Source organism: Anastrepha ludens, chromosome 3, assembly GCF_028408465.1.
Source record: "Anastrepha ludens isolate Willacy chromosome 3, idAnaLude1.1, whole genome shotgun sequence".
NCBI classification, from domain to species: domain Eukaryota; kingdom Metazoa; phylum Arthropoda; class Insecta; order Diptera; family Tephritidae; genus Anastrepha; species Anastrepha ludens.
In genome coordinates this window covers 125,298,998-125,314,393 of record NC_071499.1, presented here as the reverse complement: position 1 = coordinate 125,314,393, position 15,396 = coordinate 125,298,998, and the positions used below count along the sequence as shown (strand labels likewise).

Genomic DNA, 15,396 nt, shown 5'->3' with positions numbered 1-15,396 from the left:
TTAAAATCGAAAATCTCTTTTTATTATCATTCGTATATAAAATAAAAGTTAGTTTCATATATTCGTCATAGTACTCAGTCCTATTTACATTTGATTATTTGTTGTACCACTGCATTTTGGCTGCGTTTCACTGAGTTTTCGAACCTTGATGCTTTACAAAATTTCTTTATCTATTATATAATTTCGTTTTCATTATCTACATACAAATAATATATTTTGCTTCACCTGACTCATACAAACATACATTTCTGCTCAGACACATTTGCTTTTCCATATGCAAGCGCCATATTTTCCTTTTTCTTTTACCTTCCATTCACCATTAAAGTTCATCCATGTAGCCCATTTTGCAGGCATGTCTCAACACAGCCAACAATTTCATATTCACCTCATCACCTCCAATTTCCATGCTAACTCTATGAAACTCTTCGCCTTGCAGATCGGTTTCGAAAAGATAGGATATTTTTGCACATTCCTCCGGGCTCGAGAGCATCCAAGGCAAAAAGTGCAGGCAAATCATAACGCCATAGAACGCATAGCGCGAGTAGTGTTTGTAAAATTCATCAAAACTTATTATAGAAAATGAAAATATGTCAGTATCTATATACAAGTGCTAAATTAGTAAGAGTCATGGGTGGCTCCACTTACCTGTAGGCTTCCAGCTTTGCTGCTTCCACTTTTCCAATACCCTCGACGACTGCTTTCAATGTGTCATACATATTTGTGTGATACGTTTTGAGCATCTCCATCCACAGAGTTTCACGTATCTCTTCCGTGGTGTTCATGTACATGAAAAAGCTTAGATCCAAACAGGGGCTGCCGTAACGCATTTCCTGTAACAAAGGAAAAGTATTTTTAAGAAAGTGTAGAGATGAATTAGTTGAAGAAACAGCAGTATGAAGAAAGCACTTCCATGCTGTATTCTTTGTGTAATCATTCCGAGGAGTTTATGGATGCATAAGTTAAATAGCAGCAGAATGCAAACAATCATATGCGACCACTTTTGGTTGATGCTTCGAACCCTTAAGTTTTGATCTAAAAAATTTTACAACTCAGATGATTCGCAGACCACATGAGAAAGAAGGGTCTAGCAGGGTTGCGTTAATGACTTTGTAGAAGGCTTTCAACAGGTGGACGCGCCCCCAGAACCGTCTTCTCATATGTGCGTTAATGGTTAAAGATTCTATGTATCTATGAATGAATTTAAGGTGTCAAGTATCCTGTTATTGCCTTTTAAAACGGTGGTAACAGACCCTCAAATGTCACTATTGGATCTTAAGAGATATATCGGACGATATGACTACCTTGGTTAAGGGGTTACTCAGATCGCTTTAGTGGCATCACTCCATGATTCGAGAATAATCAGAGTGGTGAATGAGAAGTTGATTACCTCGGTGCTACAGTTTACTAGGCCAGTAGCGGGTGTTTTAACATCAGCTTTTAGATACCGAAAAAATGAATGGTTTTGAAAGTATTCGTCCTCTTAACAATAAATGAAATAAATAATTGGCGCGTACACTTCTATTAGGTGTTTGGTCAATCTCCTCCTCCTATTTGTGGCCTGCGTCTTGATGTTGTTCCACAAATAGAGGGACCTACAGTTTTAAGCCGACTCCGAGCGGCAAATGGTATTTGTGAGGAGCTTTTTCATGGCAATCGGCACTCGGAGGTTTGCCATTGTCTGCCGAGTGGCGACCGATATTAGAAAAAAGTTTTTGTATCATTTTGCTATTTTGTTGTTTTTGTTGTTGTTGTTATAGCAGCAAAAAAAAAGAACCCCCCATACATATACGAATATATATTTCGTTGTCTTAAGGGGTTACATACGTTCAAAATTTCCAAAAATCGATTTTTTTACAGATTATTGCTTTTTATAGTTTTAGACGTATTTCTGTGGAAGTCGATTGTGAAAATTTCCCATGGATACAAAGTTATGGTAGAAAATGTAACTGCCCGCCGAGAGATTGATGCGCGCAGGTAGCTGTCCTTCGCGAAATGCACTTGAACGTTGAAATTCGTTTTTCTCGAACAGTCTGCATGATAACTTATACAGTTTCTAAATTATATTTTTTGATGCTTTATTAAAATATGTTTCCTCTATAGTCTGTCGAGCCGGATTTTTGACATTTTTATTAAAAAATATTAAAGTGTTACATTTATGACGTAAAACGTATACTTTTTTCTTCTTCTTCTTAATTGGCGCGATAACCGCTTTTTTTTAAATGCCATAAATTGCAAAATTTTTCGAAATTCAAAAATCCGGCTCGACAGACTATAACTACAACTTTATTTTACAAGATTTCTTTTTAATTATTACAGATCCATCAACATTTCAAGGAGAAATGATGCAGACCGTGGAGCAACTTTTTTCGTTGTAATTTGGGTGAAGTGATTTTTTACATACTAATTTTTGTAAAGAAAAATTAAAATAAATTTTTTTATAAAGTTTAAGCACTAATAAACAATGCATAACATTTTTTTATATTTAATTCTATTGTTATCCCTTCTAAACACAGTTTTTCTTTTAGCGCATTTTCATTATTGTACAGAATATTTATTTAGAATTAGGACTAAGTTAGATACATAGTTGTTATATGTAGTCATAGTCTGGTAGAACTCACTAGACATTGGTGAACTAACTGGAGAGAGTTCAGAGGACGGCACTTATTGAAATCAGTGGGGCGCTTCGAACGACTCCTACACTGGCGCTGAACGCAATTTTAAATGTAATACCCGTAGACATCGCAGGCAGAATTGCCGCTACACGTACCGCAATCAGACTGAGGGGCTCGGGCTATAAGCTCAACCTCACTTATGCGCACTCAAACCCTGTCAACGGATCAATGTATACCCTCGCTTAGTCCAACCCGAACCTTCTCCACTCATATTCCATCAAGGGAAGAGTGGACAGGAGGCTACACTTGGGGACAGGGCCTCGTGAACTTGTTCACGGATGGATCGAAGTTGGAAGGAAAAGTTAGCGGAGGAGTTTTCGAAACTGGTCAGGGAATGCCTAACCTCACTTTCGACTGCGTCCGAATTCTTTGACATAAGCCTCATCTGGGTTCCTGGTCACAGCGACATTGCAGAAAACTGTGAGGCGGATGAGCTGGCCAGACAAGGGACATGCGAGGTGATTTCCCCGCGAAGGGAGAGAATTGGGACCCCCCTGACTACCTGCGGTCTGCTCCTGGAAAGATGGGCATCGCGCTAACTCAGCGAGTGTTGGGCAAATACACATACTTGTATGGTCGAGAAATCCTCCAGGCAACCTGTGAACCTCACTATGCGCGAGGAATGCACGCTCTGAGACTTGGAATCACCTCGAGTCCTTTTTGCCCTGGATGTGTGGAGGATGAGGTGGAATCATCTCAGCACCTTCTCCTTAGCTGGCCTGGTCTGGCGGGGCTAAGATCCAGGCACCTTGGCTCTTACTTCTTTTCTACGCCTGCTATATAGCTGGCGTTGACATTAAAAGTCTGATGAATTTCATCAGCAGCACCAAGCCGTTGACGCAAACGCAGCACAGTCATCGTTCGTAATCCACACACTCTAAACCCACCCTCCTAACCAAACCAGCATCACCTATCGCCCCCGGCATCCATCGGTCTTTCTCTTTCACCTCACCTCCTTCTTAATGGTATCACAAATGACGAATCCGTTTTTCTTCGTCCAAGTGTGCTCATTCCTTGGGCAACCATACCAACCTAACCTAACCTAGATAGTTGCAAGACTTAAGTGTGTTATCAGTTGTAAAATGTTGCACATCTTATTTTACTGCCTGTAACTTTAATTTTATGCAACTCCGACTCACCTGAAAATCAATCATTTTCACATCTGCCACTTTCTGTTCCTCATCGCCTATTTGCTCCTCATACCGGAAAAGCACATTATTGCGATTATAATCGCCATGCAATATCGCACCGAAGCTCTTATCTTCCTCACAATCCAACACACAGGTGCGTATTTTCTCCAACAAGCGTGTCGGCTCATCATTGTACTTCGCACGCAAACTACGCAATCGCTCAATCAATTTCACATCATTTGCATTTTGCCTATCAAAAGTATTGCCGTCAATCTTGCGATCAAAAAAATCATAAAAACGGTCAAAGGCAGCACGATAAAGGTAGCGATAAAAGTTGTCCTTCACGTCATTCGGATCCTCATCATTGATAAACGGCAATGTCACTACTTCGCTTCTCAAAAGTTCCAGCTGCATGGGATCGGTTAGCCGCAAGCCATAACTAATGGCATGAAATTGTCCAATTTTCTGACACATCGGCAACAAGTGTTCAGGTGTGAGATAAAGGCGTGGTCCCAGCACATATCCACTGGGTTTGAGATGTTCCAGCACTAGCACTGATTCACGTACACCCGGCGCAGCGCTCAAACCTTCAATGTAGCCAAACTTGGACACGTAAGGGTGTGGCACCCAATCATCCACGTCAATGTTCAGCTTAGCCGCAGCGAGCACTTTTGCAAAGGCAGACAAAACGCGTTCATATACAAATATTTCGTTGGCAAATTGTATGTATGACTTGCTAGACTCACGGAAGGCTACATCGCCTTTCATGAATTTGGCTACAAGCATACGGGTTTTGACGCTGAGCGGAGTGACAGGAAATGGTACTAAAATTATTATTAATGCTGAGGCATCTACAAGATGAAGTCCAAAATAAACAAGACTGGCGTCATAAAAATGTTTTTTATAATATAAGTTAGTGCGTTGAAAGTTACATCCCTAGTTGACTTCCAGTGAAAGCTTAGTGTCATTCGGTTCAGTGGAGCGCATTTATTGCGTCTAAAGTGTTAGTATTGTTGAGTCATCGGTGTAAAAATGAGTTTCGAACAAAGAGCTAATATCAAATTTTGTTTTAAAACCGGTAAAACGTTTACCGAAATATTTCAATTGATGAAGAAGGTTTATGGCGATGATTGTCTATCTCCTGGCAGAGTTCATGAGTAGTGTACACGGTTTAGAGAAGGTTGTGAGGACGTAAATGACAAAAAATCAGTAATCACCGAAAACTCCATCGAAATTGTTGGTAAATTTATCAAAAATCAACCGAAATCATAGTTGAAATTCATGGAATCGGAGTTGAATATCTCCATAACATCGATTTATCGCATTTTAACTGATCATTTGGGTTTACGAAAGGTCTGCGCACGTTTCATTCCGCACAAGTTAATTGAGGACCAAGAATTGCTTAGAACTCAACATTCGAAAGACCTCATTAAAGAGGCAAGAAAAGACGAGAACCTCCTTTACAACATTGTAACTGGTGATGAAAAGTGTTGTTTCCAACATAAACCTGAAACTATGCGTCAAAGTGCCGAATGGAAGGCCCCAGACGAGCAAGTTGATGCTCATTCCGAGGGAATTGTCCATAAGGAGTTCGTGCCAACGGGCCAAACCGTGGATGCAATTTTCTATATTGGCGTTTTGAAGCTTTTGTTGTAACGCATTCGTCGAATTCGCCCTGAATACCGCGAAGGAGGAAGCTGGCGTCTATTGCATGATAATGCACCATCTCATCGATTCACTTTTATGACAGATTTTTTGATTACAAATCGTATTTTAACCATCAATCTCTCACCGTATTCGCCTGATATGGCTCCCTGTGACTTCTACCTATTCGGAAAATTGCATTTGGCCATGAAAGGAAAAAGTTTTGCGTCCGTAAAAGCCATCCAAAAGGCTTGTACCGCCATCCTGAAGGACATTCCGGTCAATGACCTGAAACACGCTTTCGAACAGCTTTTAGATCGCGCAAAGCAGTGTATCGCAGAGGGGACTATTTTGAACAAATAAACTCGAAGTTATCAAAACAAAGCTGCTGTCGTTTCGATTTTAGCTCAGTCTGGTTTATTTTGAACTTCACTTTGTATAGTTTGATTTTGATAATACTCACCCATTGGCCGTTTCAGTTCGCAAATGGATGTTGTAGAGCGCAGACATGAAACCATCTAGGCCACTTGCATGCTCCAATTCATATGTCACCAACTTTTCATTTCGCAATTGTGTTAGAATTTGCGGTACGACAAATTCTTTAATATAATTTAAATGCACATTTTCTGCGCTTTCAGTCATTTTGTCGACTCGCAGGACCACAGTTTGACAGGCACTATTGGCAAGAGCTCTTATTTCTATATTTCCGCTGCTACCAGTTGTGTTTATTTGTAATTGTTAAGCTACGGAGAGATTAAAAAGTGTAAAGGCGTGATAAATCTTTCGTTATTTTTTAATTTAATTCTTTTTGTCAGTATTATTAGAGTTGAGTCTGCATTTAACTAAATTATTTACTAGTATTTGCAATAATTTAAACTTTTTCTAATAACTTAAGTACTTTACTTAGCCACTGAAACCTTAAACACCCCGACTAGCACCGCTTGGGATCACAGTTCGTTTAATAGTAATTTGGATAATACGCTCAATTTAGTATTTAAGCTTCACACAGCACACAACACCTGCATATCTTTATTACTCGTATGCTATTATTTGTATACGCCGTTCATATCAAAAGCTACAAAAGCTAGGCAAATGATCAACGTGGGCGAATCATATCCATATGAATGCTATTCGGTATACAAACTAATGCTTATCAACAAATTATCGCAAGTGAGTATTGTTGAAAATACAAGGCCTCTCTAGTTTGAGCTTATTTTTAGCGGTGTTTTATATCAAAAGTAGTAATTAAAGCTGGAAGCTGGATTAGCAAGGCAATGTGGAAGCAAGGCAATGTGGGTAACTGCCAAATGGTCACACAACGGCAGAGGGATCGCGCACCGAGACAGAAAAAACATTTGAAAATGTTCCATTGCGTGAACAAAAGTTTCGAAACACTCGTTAAAAAATATTGTAGATAAGAAATGTATCTTAGGAATTTTTTTAGAGTATTTTAGAAAACTCTGGCTGTCATAGTTCAATGATGCGTCAATGCAGATCGCTAACGAAATAATCAATTTAATACAAACGAAATTCTCAGCAAGATAATTAGCAATAATTGAACGATATTCTCTCGCAATTTAACGCCTTGATACCGTTTCTGGGGAACGATCTCAAAGGTAGAGTTTATAGAAATAAGCCAGAAGCATTTGAAGCTTTGACAGATAACACTCAGCTAGAACTTGCTTAGATAGAGCGCCATTTATGCCTGAATGTAATCAAAATTTCACCTAAAAAATCGACATCTGGAAGTGCGCGGGTACAGGACACTGGGGACCCTCTACTATGTACATACCTACATGTGCGAATAAAGAGAAAATGACTTCCATTCAAAATATGAGTTTAATTTGAACTTAAAAATTACACTCGAACTTGAGTGGTCTTGTATAGGGTAATTTTTTAGTTTGATGAGAACTCTCAATATCGATAAATGCGATTGAACAGCTGAGAATGACAAATTGTGCTGATACTTCTGTTCAGAAAAAAATTGGCATCATAAATCGTCTAACGCCAGAACAACGCTTTAAAATTGTGGAAATTTGCTTTAAAAAAAAAAATATGTTCACGAAGTTCATAGACCACTGGCGGCATCATCGGCCCTTATTTCTTCCTACGAGCTTAACACTAATTTTTTTGGACGGCAGTCCACTAAATGAGGTCCTCATCTTTAAATACTTAGACTCCGTTATAACAAATATTGGAGATATTATTGAAGACATGCAGCGTAGGGCTAACTCGGCATGGTTAAAATGGAAAGCTCTAATGGGGTGCTATGTGACAACAAAGAATGCCACTTCACATAAAAGACAAAAGACAAAGGCTCTATATAGCCGCCGTGCGTCCCACTTTGTTATATGGAGCCGAATGCTGGTCTATAAAAAAGACTCACGAAAGAAAACTTCAAACCGCAAAAATTTAAATGTTGAGTTAGTCATCCTCGGCCACAATGCTAGGTAAAACGCTTAATCGGTTATATAATTGGCGTGTACACCCTTTTTGGGTGTTTGGCCGAGCTCCTCCTCCTATTTGTGGTGTGTGCCTTGATGTTGTGACACAAACAGTTTCAAGCCGACTCCGAACGGCAGATATTTTTTATGAGGAGCTTTTTCATGGCAGAAATACACTCGGAGGTTTGCCATTGCCTGCCGAGGGGCGACCACTATTAGAAAAATGTTTTTCTTAATTTTGGTGTTTTCACCGAGATTCGAACCGACGTTCTCTAGTCGTAGTCGTGCACCAACCCATTCGGCTACGGCGGCCGCAGGATAATAATCCTAAATAAAAATCGTGCAGACGAAGAAGCTAAACACCGAGATGGGCCAGGGTCGAAGAATCTGGAGATTACGTACTAGGAGAGCTGACCCCAAGCGAAATGGTATAAAAGCGAGGAAGAAAAAAAATCAAGCCACCATTGACACCATGCGGCCATATTTATTGGAAAAAGTAGTCAAAAATTGAACCGATCGATTGGACCATGTTAATCGTAACCGCGGCGGACATATGTATGTCAGATATGATATTCAAAAAATATACATAGAGTTAAATGCCGAAATTATCTACCAGAATATATTAAAAAAAATGTACTCCAACAACATTTCTATTTTGAATTATCATTTTGAATTTTGAGTTCTCAAGCTCTTAAAAAACACCCGTTACAACAACAACACATGTTAAATGTTTACGCTGAATGCAATATATATGCATTATATATTGATAAAGCACTTTCAACAATTTCTTAATTACAGCGTTATCAATTTTTTTTTTGTAATTTTGCTTATTTTGTAATTGTTGCTCTATTCACCCCTTGTTGATATAATAGTACTGAAGCTACTATACTCGTATGTATGTAGCTGCAAGTAGTGAGTCGCTTTTCCTCATGCCTTTATATATTTTATTTATTATTCATTTTAAAGCAGTAAAACGTTACAATACCAAATTTATTGTATCACTCATCTTATAGAATATGACGTTTGCTAATTTAAGTCTTTAATGTTCCTAATGCTTAAGATTTGGTGATCACAAACATTAAGTTAAGGGCGAAAAACTATTGTAAAACCCCCTTCTATTTGATACTTTGGAAACGACGCTAAGATATATCGAGTCCATTCAGGGTTCCCCAGAATCGTTCGCCAACAACAATTGCAAGCGTTTAGCTGAAGCATTTTAATGTTTAAATAAATTTGTTTTTAATGAATTTATTGTCAATACTACTACACTATCCGTAAAGCTAGATATACACGAGGCAACCGTTGAAGCAACGTGTTGCCTTTGTTTAAGAAACACGTTGCGACCGTTGCTTCAATCTCAGTATTGTGTATAACTGTGGTGCAGGAAAGGTACAAGCGGAAGATACGTAAAATTAAATTTTTTAAATGATCGACGAAATACGTAAAATTACTTCTCTTATTATAATTGACGAACTTTTGTACGAAAATGAGGAAGAAGAGATGCAACAAAAGAAGAAAAAAAATTTGGTCCAAATATTGGCTTTTAAAAAAAATCGAATTTTCGAACGAGAGGCTGCTGAAAGAATTGAAGGAAAATGAGCCAGCGGACTATAAAAATTACATGAGGATGGACGAAGCCCTGTTTAGAAAATTGTTGGACTTCGTAAAGGCCAAAATAACGAAACAAGATACCATAATGAGAGAGGCAATATCAGCAGAAATTAGACTGGCAATAACTTTGCGGTATCTTGCAACAGGAAACTCTTTTGCGGACTTGAAATTTTCGACGGCGGTATCTCCACAAGCTATTGGAAATATTGTCATTGAGACATGCGATGCCATCTACGAAGTTTTATATTTTTCACTACTTATATCCCACAGCTCTCTCAAATTTTTATATTCGTTAATAAAATTAACACAATTTTCATTATTTTCAATTGCCATTTTTTCCTTTTTCACTTTATTTTACTCTGCACGAACCTTCTTCTTCGCTTGTTTTCAACGAACTGAACGAGTAAAAGCAGTAAACAATGATACACACGAAGCAACGGTTGCAGCAACCTATTCCAAAAATCAAATTTATTTGATATTTCAGGCAACGGTTGCAGCAACACAAAAATCAATTGGCAACACAGCTACACACGAGGCAACGGTTGCTTCAACATGGGCGTGTTGCTGCAACGGTTGCCTGGTGTGTATTTAGCTTAACAGTCAAGTGCCGGTAAAACTTTTGTTTGAGCGAGACCAAACTTGAAACGGCTTGGTTTCTAGTGTGAATGCTTTCACCACTATCGTGAACTGAGTCAGACTGTATAGAGCGAGCATGATCAGATTTTATTTCACCGAGAATGAACCGTGATTGACTCTATAGTGTGGACCGACCCTTAAGCACTCTAAACTTTTTTTACTGCATTATAAAATTCAGACTGAAGAAACTGTAGCCAATACTGCGGTTTTATGTTTTGATAAATTCCGGTAATATAGAACCAAATGCCATGGGAAACGAATAATAATACTCTATATTTCCTTGAGCTTCTTTAACCATTTTATGTCAAAAAGTTCTTTTTTCTTGCCTTCAGAGAATCATTATTATCCTTTTGTTTGTATTACAAATTTACATATACTCGTATATGATAAAAGTCGCTGAGTCTTCAACCCGCCAGAGAAAATGAGTCTAATTATTTTGCCGCCGTAAAAATACCTGATGGCAAGAAATCCGTACCCCGCAAGTCTGCGCAATTTCATGCTATTAAATATGTCCTAATTTTGACAGCGGGTACTCGTCAACCCGTTACCCGTTAGCGGCTGTCCGCTGCAATTCTGTCCAAGCGGTTATTTTAAAAATTCCAGCAATGCAATAATGTATTCAATTCGCCTTGCCAGCAACCGTTTGTCAAATGTTTGGCCTCAAGCAAAAACCTAATATAAAAACCAAGGCGATTCCATTAAAGATGGTATCGGCAAATCAGCTGATTTGTTTTTTTCTTTGTTTCTGTCTGCCCAGAATGAATCAAGGCGAATTCATTTTTTTGTTTTCTACTGCCAATACATTAATTTGACAATCAGATGTACAAAACATTGTTGTTGGTCTAGTGCCACCACCTTTAATGAATGCGCCTTGACTAAAACGGAATCGTTGGTATCACCGTTTGAGTATTGCATTTGAGATATTTGTCGCGTGCTCTGACTTGTTCAATTTGGTCGTATTGGTGCTGAAGCATGTATCGAATTTTCTGTTAGTTACTCTATTTTGTCACTAAAGTCATATAACAGTAAACATTCAGAACTTTTTACTGCATCTGCATATATAAATACAACGAGCCCCTGAACGCATTCACAATAAATATTTCAAATGCTAATGTTTGTTCAGCTGATTTTTTCTGGATTGGAATTAGATATGCCTAAGCATAAGCTAATTACACAAATCGCTAAACGTAACTTGAGAAATTCTAATTTGTTCGGGGGGCGGAGCTGTAAACAAATATTTATTATTTGTGATAGCTGTTTGAAGACGTTATTTTTATTCATAATTAACGTAGTCTTACTGTGATTGCTAGTAAGCAAATATTAGGTTTGCTGGTAAATAGTATCCAGCAGCAAACATCTGGGGCTAATTGTCATCTGCTCTCTCTCAAAGAGAAAAATATTCAAGATAGTAAACGAACAGATAGCCAGTTAAAATTTTCAATATTCGCGAATAACTGATAATTTCCTTACATTAAAAAATAAAATATAAAAGGTAAATTGACATAGAAAGTATCGAAATTTGCTTACATTGAAAAATAAAAGGTAAATAGACATAGAAAGTATCGAAAACTCAACAAAGCTGGGCAAAGGTATTCTGTAGAGAACAAAATAGTGTTTCTCCCTTCTTCCGTATCTTAATTACTATCAAACCGTTAACCGGCCCTTATGCTGAAAACAGTGAAGACCGCACGGAATCCATTACCGCATGCCATTACCGTGCACAAAAACTCACCCCCGAGAACAACTGCGTTCTTTTAATTACATATTTACACAATACATCGGTTTGTGTGTGTATGTGTTTGGTTGTATCTACACAATGTTGCCATTGATATTTTTGCTTACACACTTTTTCACACATCCGCGTTATCAGTTACAATTTTTTATTGTTTAATAAACCAAAGCCAAAAACCAACAAATGCAAATAGTTCATTTATCTATATTTAACATTATTCAACAGTATTTTTAAGCTATTTTAACAAAAATTATCATTTTTCTAACTTTATTTTGTAAATGATTTCGAAATGTACTGTTTGGCAACACTGTGTGGTGAGAGAGCAATCAGCTGGGTCGGAATTGCGGAATTTTTTTAATAATCGTGAAATAAAATCTACGGTACTACGATACGGAAGGAAGGAACTTTTCGTTTACATGGGGTTCTCATTAGTTTGATCGAAACAGCTGAGTCGGAATTGCGTTTACGGGCTTCACTGTTTTCAGCATTGGTCATTAGCTATGGTGAGAAACAAAAATGTGCGAGCAACTTTGTCTGCCACGTTACAGGGCTCTCGACAGACGATTTCTGTTCGCTCGTTTCACACGTATTCACACATTCGACCAATCCAATCGTTGCTCAGACGGCAACATATGTATATGGAGACTGTGTTAATTTCTTTCGTATAGCACCAACATAAACTCAATTGTTTTGTAAACACATTCCCTGCTCCGTCAGCCTATCAGCTGATTCTGCCAAATTTGCTAATGCTGAAAACAGTGAAGCTCGTAAACGCAATTCCGACGCAGCTGTTTCGATCAAACTAATGAGAACCCCATGTAAACGAAAAGTTCCTTCCTTCCGTACCGTAGTACCGTAGATTTTATTTCACAATTATTAAAAAAATTCCGTAATTCCAACCCAGCTGATTGCTCTCTCACCACACAGTGTTGCCAAGCAGTACATTTCGAGATCATTTACAAAACAAACTTAGAAAAATTATAATTTTTGTTAAAATAGCTTAAAAATACTGTTGAATAATGTTAATTATAGATAAATGAACTATTTGCATTTGTTGGTTTTTGGCTTTGGTTTATTAAACAATGAAAAATTGTAACTGATAACGCGGATGTGTGAAAAAGTGTGTAAGCAAATATATCAATGGCAACATTGTGTAGATACAACCAAACACATACACACACAAACCGATGTATTGTGTAAATATCATTCTTGTTATTATCTACATACATATGTTCTTGCTTGCACGATTATTATCATCATAATGGGTTTAGCACTGTGAGCTTAAAGATCTATTGTGGCCCCTTCATGGGTTCAGAGTATTTTTCAGAGCTCACCCAAAAATTTAGTATTTGTCCTAATTTATTGAGTCGCTGTAATGATTGATTACGTTAGCTTTTTTGTTTTGTAAATTTTACAAAACATTGTACTGAATATTGGATAATTTTATTTTTGTTTATTGAAACTAAACAAAACTTAAAATACAGATTTGCAATTTGCATTACCCTAATGAATCGCTTTTTACACTTTTTGATGTAAGCAATGAGTCGAATCAGCTCTACGGTAAACATGCAATTTTGCATTCGCATACTATTTTGATATTTAACTCTTTGGTAGCAGATACCAATGATGATCATTTTAGTGGAAAGCTACGCAAACAAGCTTTATCTACAATATACGCGTACCGTAAGCCCTGCCCGAGAATCTTTGTTGCATTCCATGCAACAGCAATAAACGCATTTTCGTTGTTGCAATTTATGTTAGTTCTCATTTTCACACACCGATTCTTTTTTTGTACAAATTTCTGGCGGTTGCATGAAAAGCCTTATGTTCAAAGCTCTTTTAACCACGGCAGTTAAACTTTGCTCATGCCCGTCCTAACGTATGGCGCAGAAGCTTGGACGATGACAACATCCGATGAAGCGACGCTTGGAGTGTTCGAGAGAAAGATTCTGCGTAAGATTTTTGGACCTTTGCACGTTGGCAACGGCGAATATCGCAGACGATGGAACGATGAACTGTATGAGCTTTACGACGACATAGACATAGCGCAGCGAATAAAGATCCAGCGGCTTCGTTGGCTGGGTCATGTCGTCCGAATGGATACAAACGCTTCGGCTTTGAAAGTATTCGATGCGGTACCAGCTGGTGGTAGTAGAGGAAGAGGAAGGCCTCCTCTGCATTGGAAAGATCAGGTGGAGAAGGACTTGGCTTCACTTGGTGTGTCCAATTGGCGCCGGTTAGCACGAGAAAGAAACGACTGGCGCGCTTTGTTAAACTCGGCCAAAATCGCGTAAGCGGTTATCGCGCCAATTAAGAAGAAGAAGGAGTTAAACTTTGCTTTTATCGTTAAAGAATTAATAGTTTATTTACTCTTTTCACTATTTGCTTTTAAGTAGCGCCACAGGAGCCAACTCGACAGTAATTTGCGACCGGTCACTAGAAAGGGGCAAACCTGTCGATAGTTTTAATGTATCGAAAGTGTAATTTTCCATCACTATCGATAGTTTTTAAAAACCAGCGGTAGTTACTTGAAGTTATTCCACTTTATTCAGTTATTATCTTTCACTGGAAAATTGGAAAATTTATCTTTCAATCCGTAGAACGTGCAAGAGCTTTGCAAGAGTCCAAGAATTCCCCTATGGTGTTTGCTATAGAATGAATAACCATTGACGAAAAAGATTTAAAATGGAAAACATTTTAATATCGTTGAAAAACTTAATAACGAAGTGACTGTATATTATTAGTTTAGGAAAAAAGAAATCCATTATTTTTCCGTAAAATTCAAAATTTTATTTAAGGTGTTTTGGATTGCCCAATTTGTGTCTAATATGCACAGTTTTGTTTGCCCATTTACACATTTTGTTGGTGAGAGAAGGACGGACGCGCAAGGTGGATAAATATATTAGTCTCCCGTACTGATGACATGCTTTGCACATCTTATTCGTTTTTCCAATCTTAAAGCAATTTTTGACAGTAGTCAACCAGTTCTCACTCTTCATAGAAAAATTTAAGAAACTGTTGCGGACGTTCACCGCTTCACATGTTAGCGGATTGTTGAATATATTCGAACCAGAAAATGCTAAAGTAGGACGTTTCCTGGACAAAACTGACTGAAAGCTACTGGACCAGACAGTGTTTAGACAGTAATTAAACGACATTCACCGGGAGACCGTCACCAACTTTTTAAGCTGCCGTACAGTGATCGGAGTGCAACCACCACTTATAGCAGATGAAGAATTCCAGCTTCCCCGTGAGACACGCGTAACACTGGCACAATTACGTTCTGGATATTGTTGCAGGTTAAACTCCTACTTATCCAGAATTGACCCCGACATACCATGTGAAGGTACCCCACACGACACTAACCACCTTTTCACATGCCCTTTAAAACCTACTCATCTAACACCCCTCTTCCTCTAGACCCAACCTGTCGAAACAGCATGTTTCCTGGGCCTAATATACCCTACACTGACGCGGATTCTATTACTGTTAAAACAACAACAACAAAATGCTAAAATAGTCAACTT

The 15,396-nt window shown here is 38.2% G+C and overlaps 1 protein-coding gene across 3 annotated transcripts; it reads right to left on the bottom strand.

Moving 5' to 3' along the window:
• Window positions 1-14,317, bottom strand: LOC128859048 (uncharacterized). 3 transcript variants are annotated; one of them, XM_054095727.1, is made up of 5 exons: window positions 14,240-14,317; window positions 5,910-6,189; window positions 3,812-4,601; window positions 646-830; window positions 1-566 (listed from the first exon to the last, which is right to left on the bottom strand). In XM_054095727.1, the coding sequence occupies exons 2-5, from the start codon at window positions 6,086-6,088 to the stop codon at window positions 320-322; spliced, it is 1,401 nt and encodes a 466-aa protein (XP_053951702.1). In that variant the 5' UTR covers window positions 6,089-6,189; window positions 14,240-14,317; the 3' UTR covers window positions 1-319. The 3 variants fall into 3 exon arrangements, with proteins under 3 accessions (XP_053951702.1, XP_053951701.1, XP_053951700.1); XM_054095726.1 differs by lacking the exon at window positions 14,240-14,317 and adding an exon at window positions 6,345-6,549; XM_054095725.1 differs by lacking the exon at window positions 14,240-14,317 and adding an exon at window positions 6,350-6,549.
• Window positions 14,318-15,396: the final 1,079 nt, after the last annotated feature.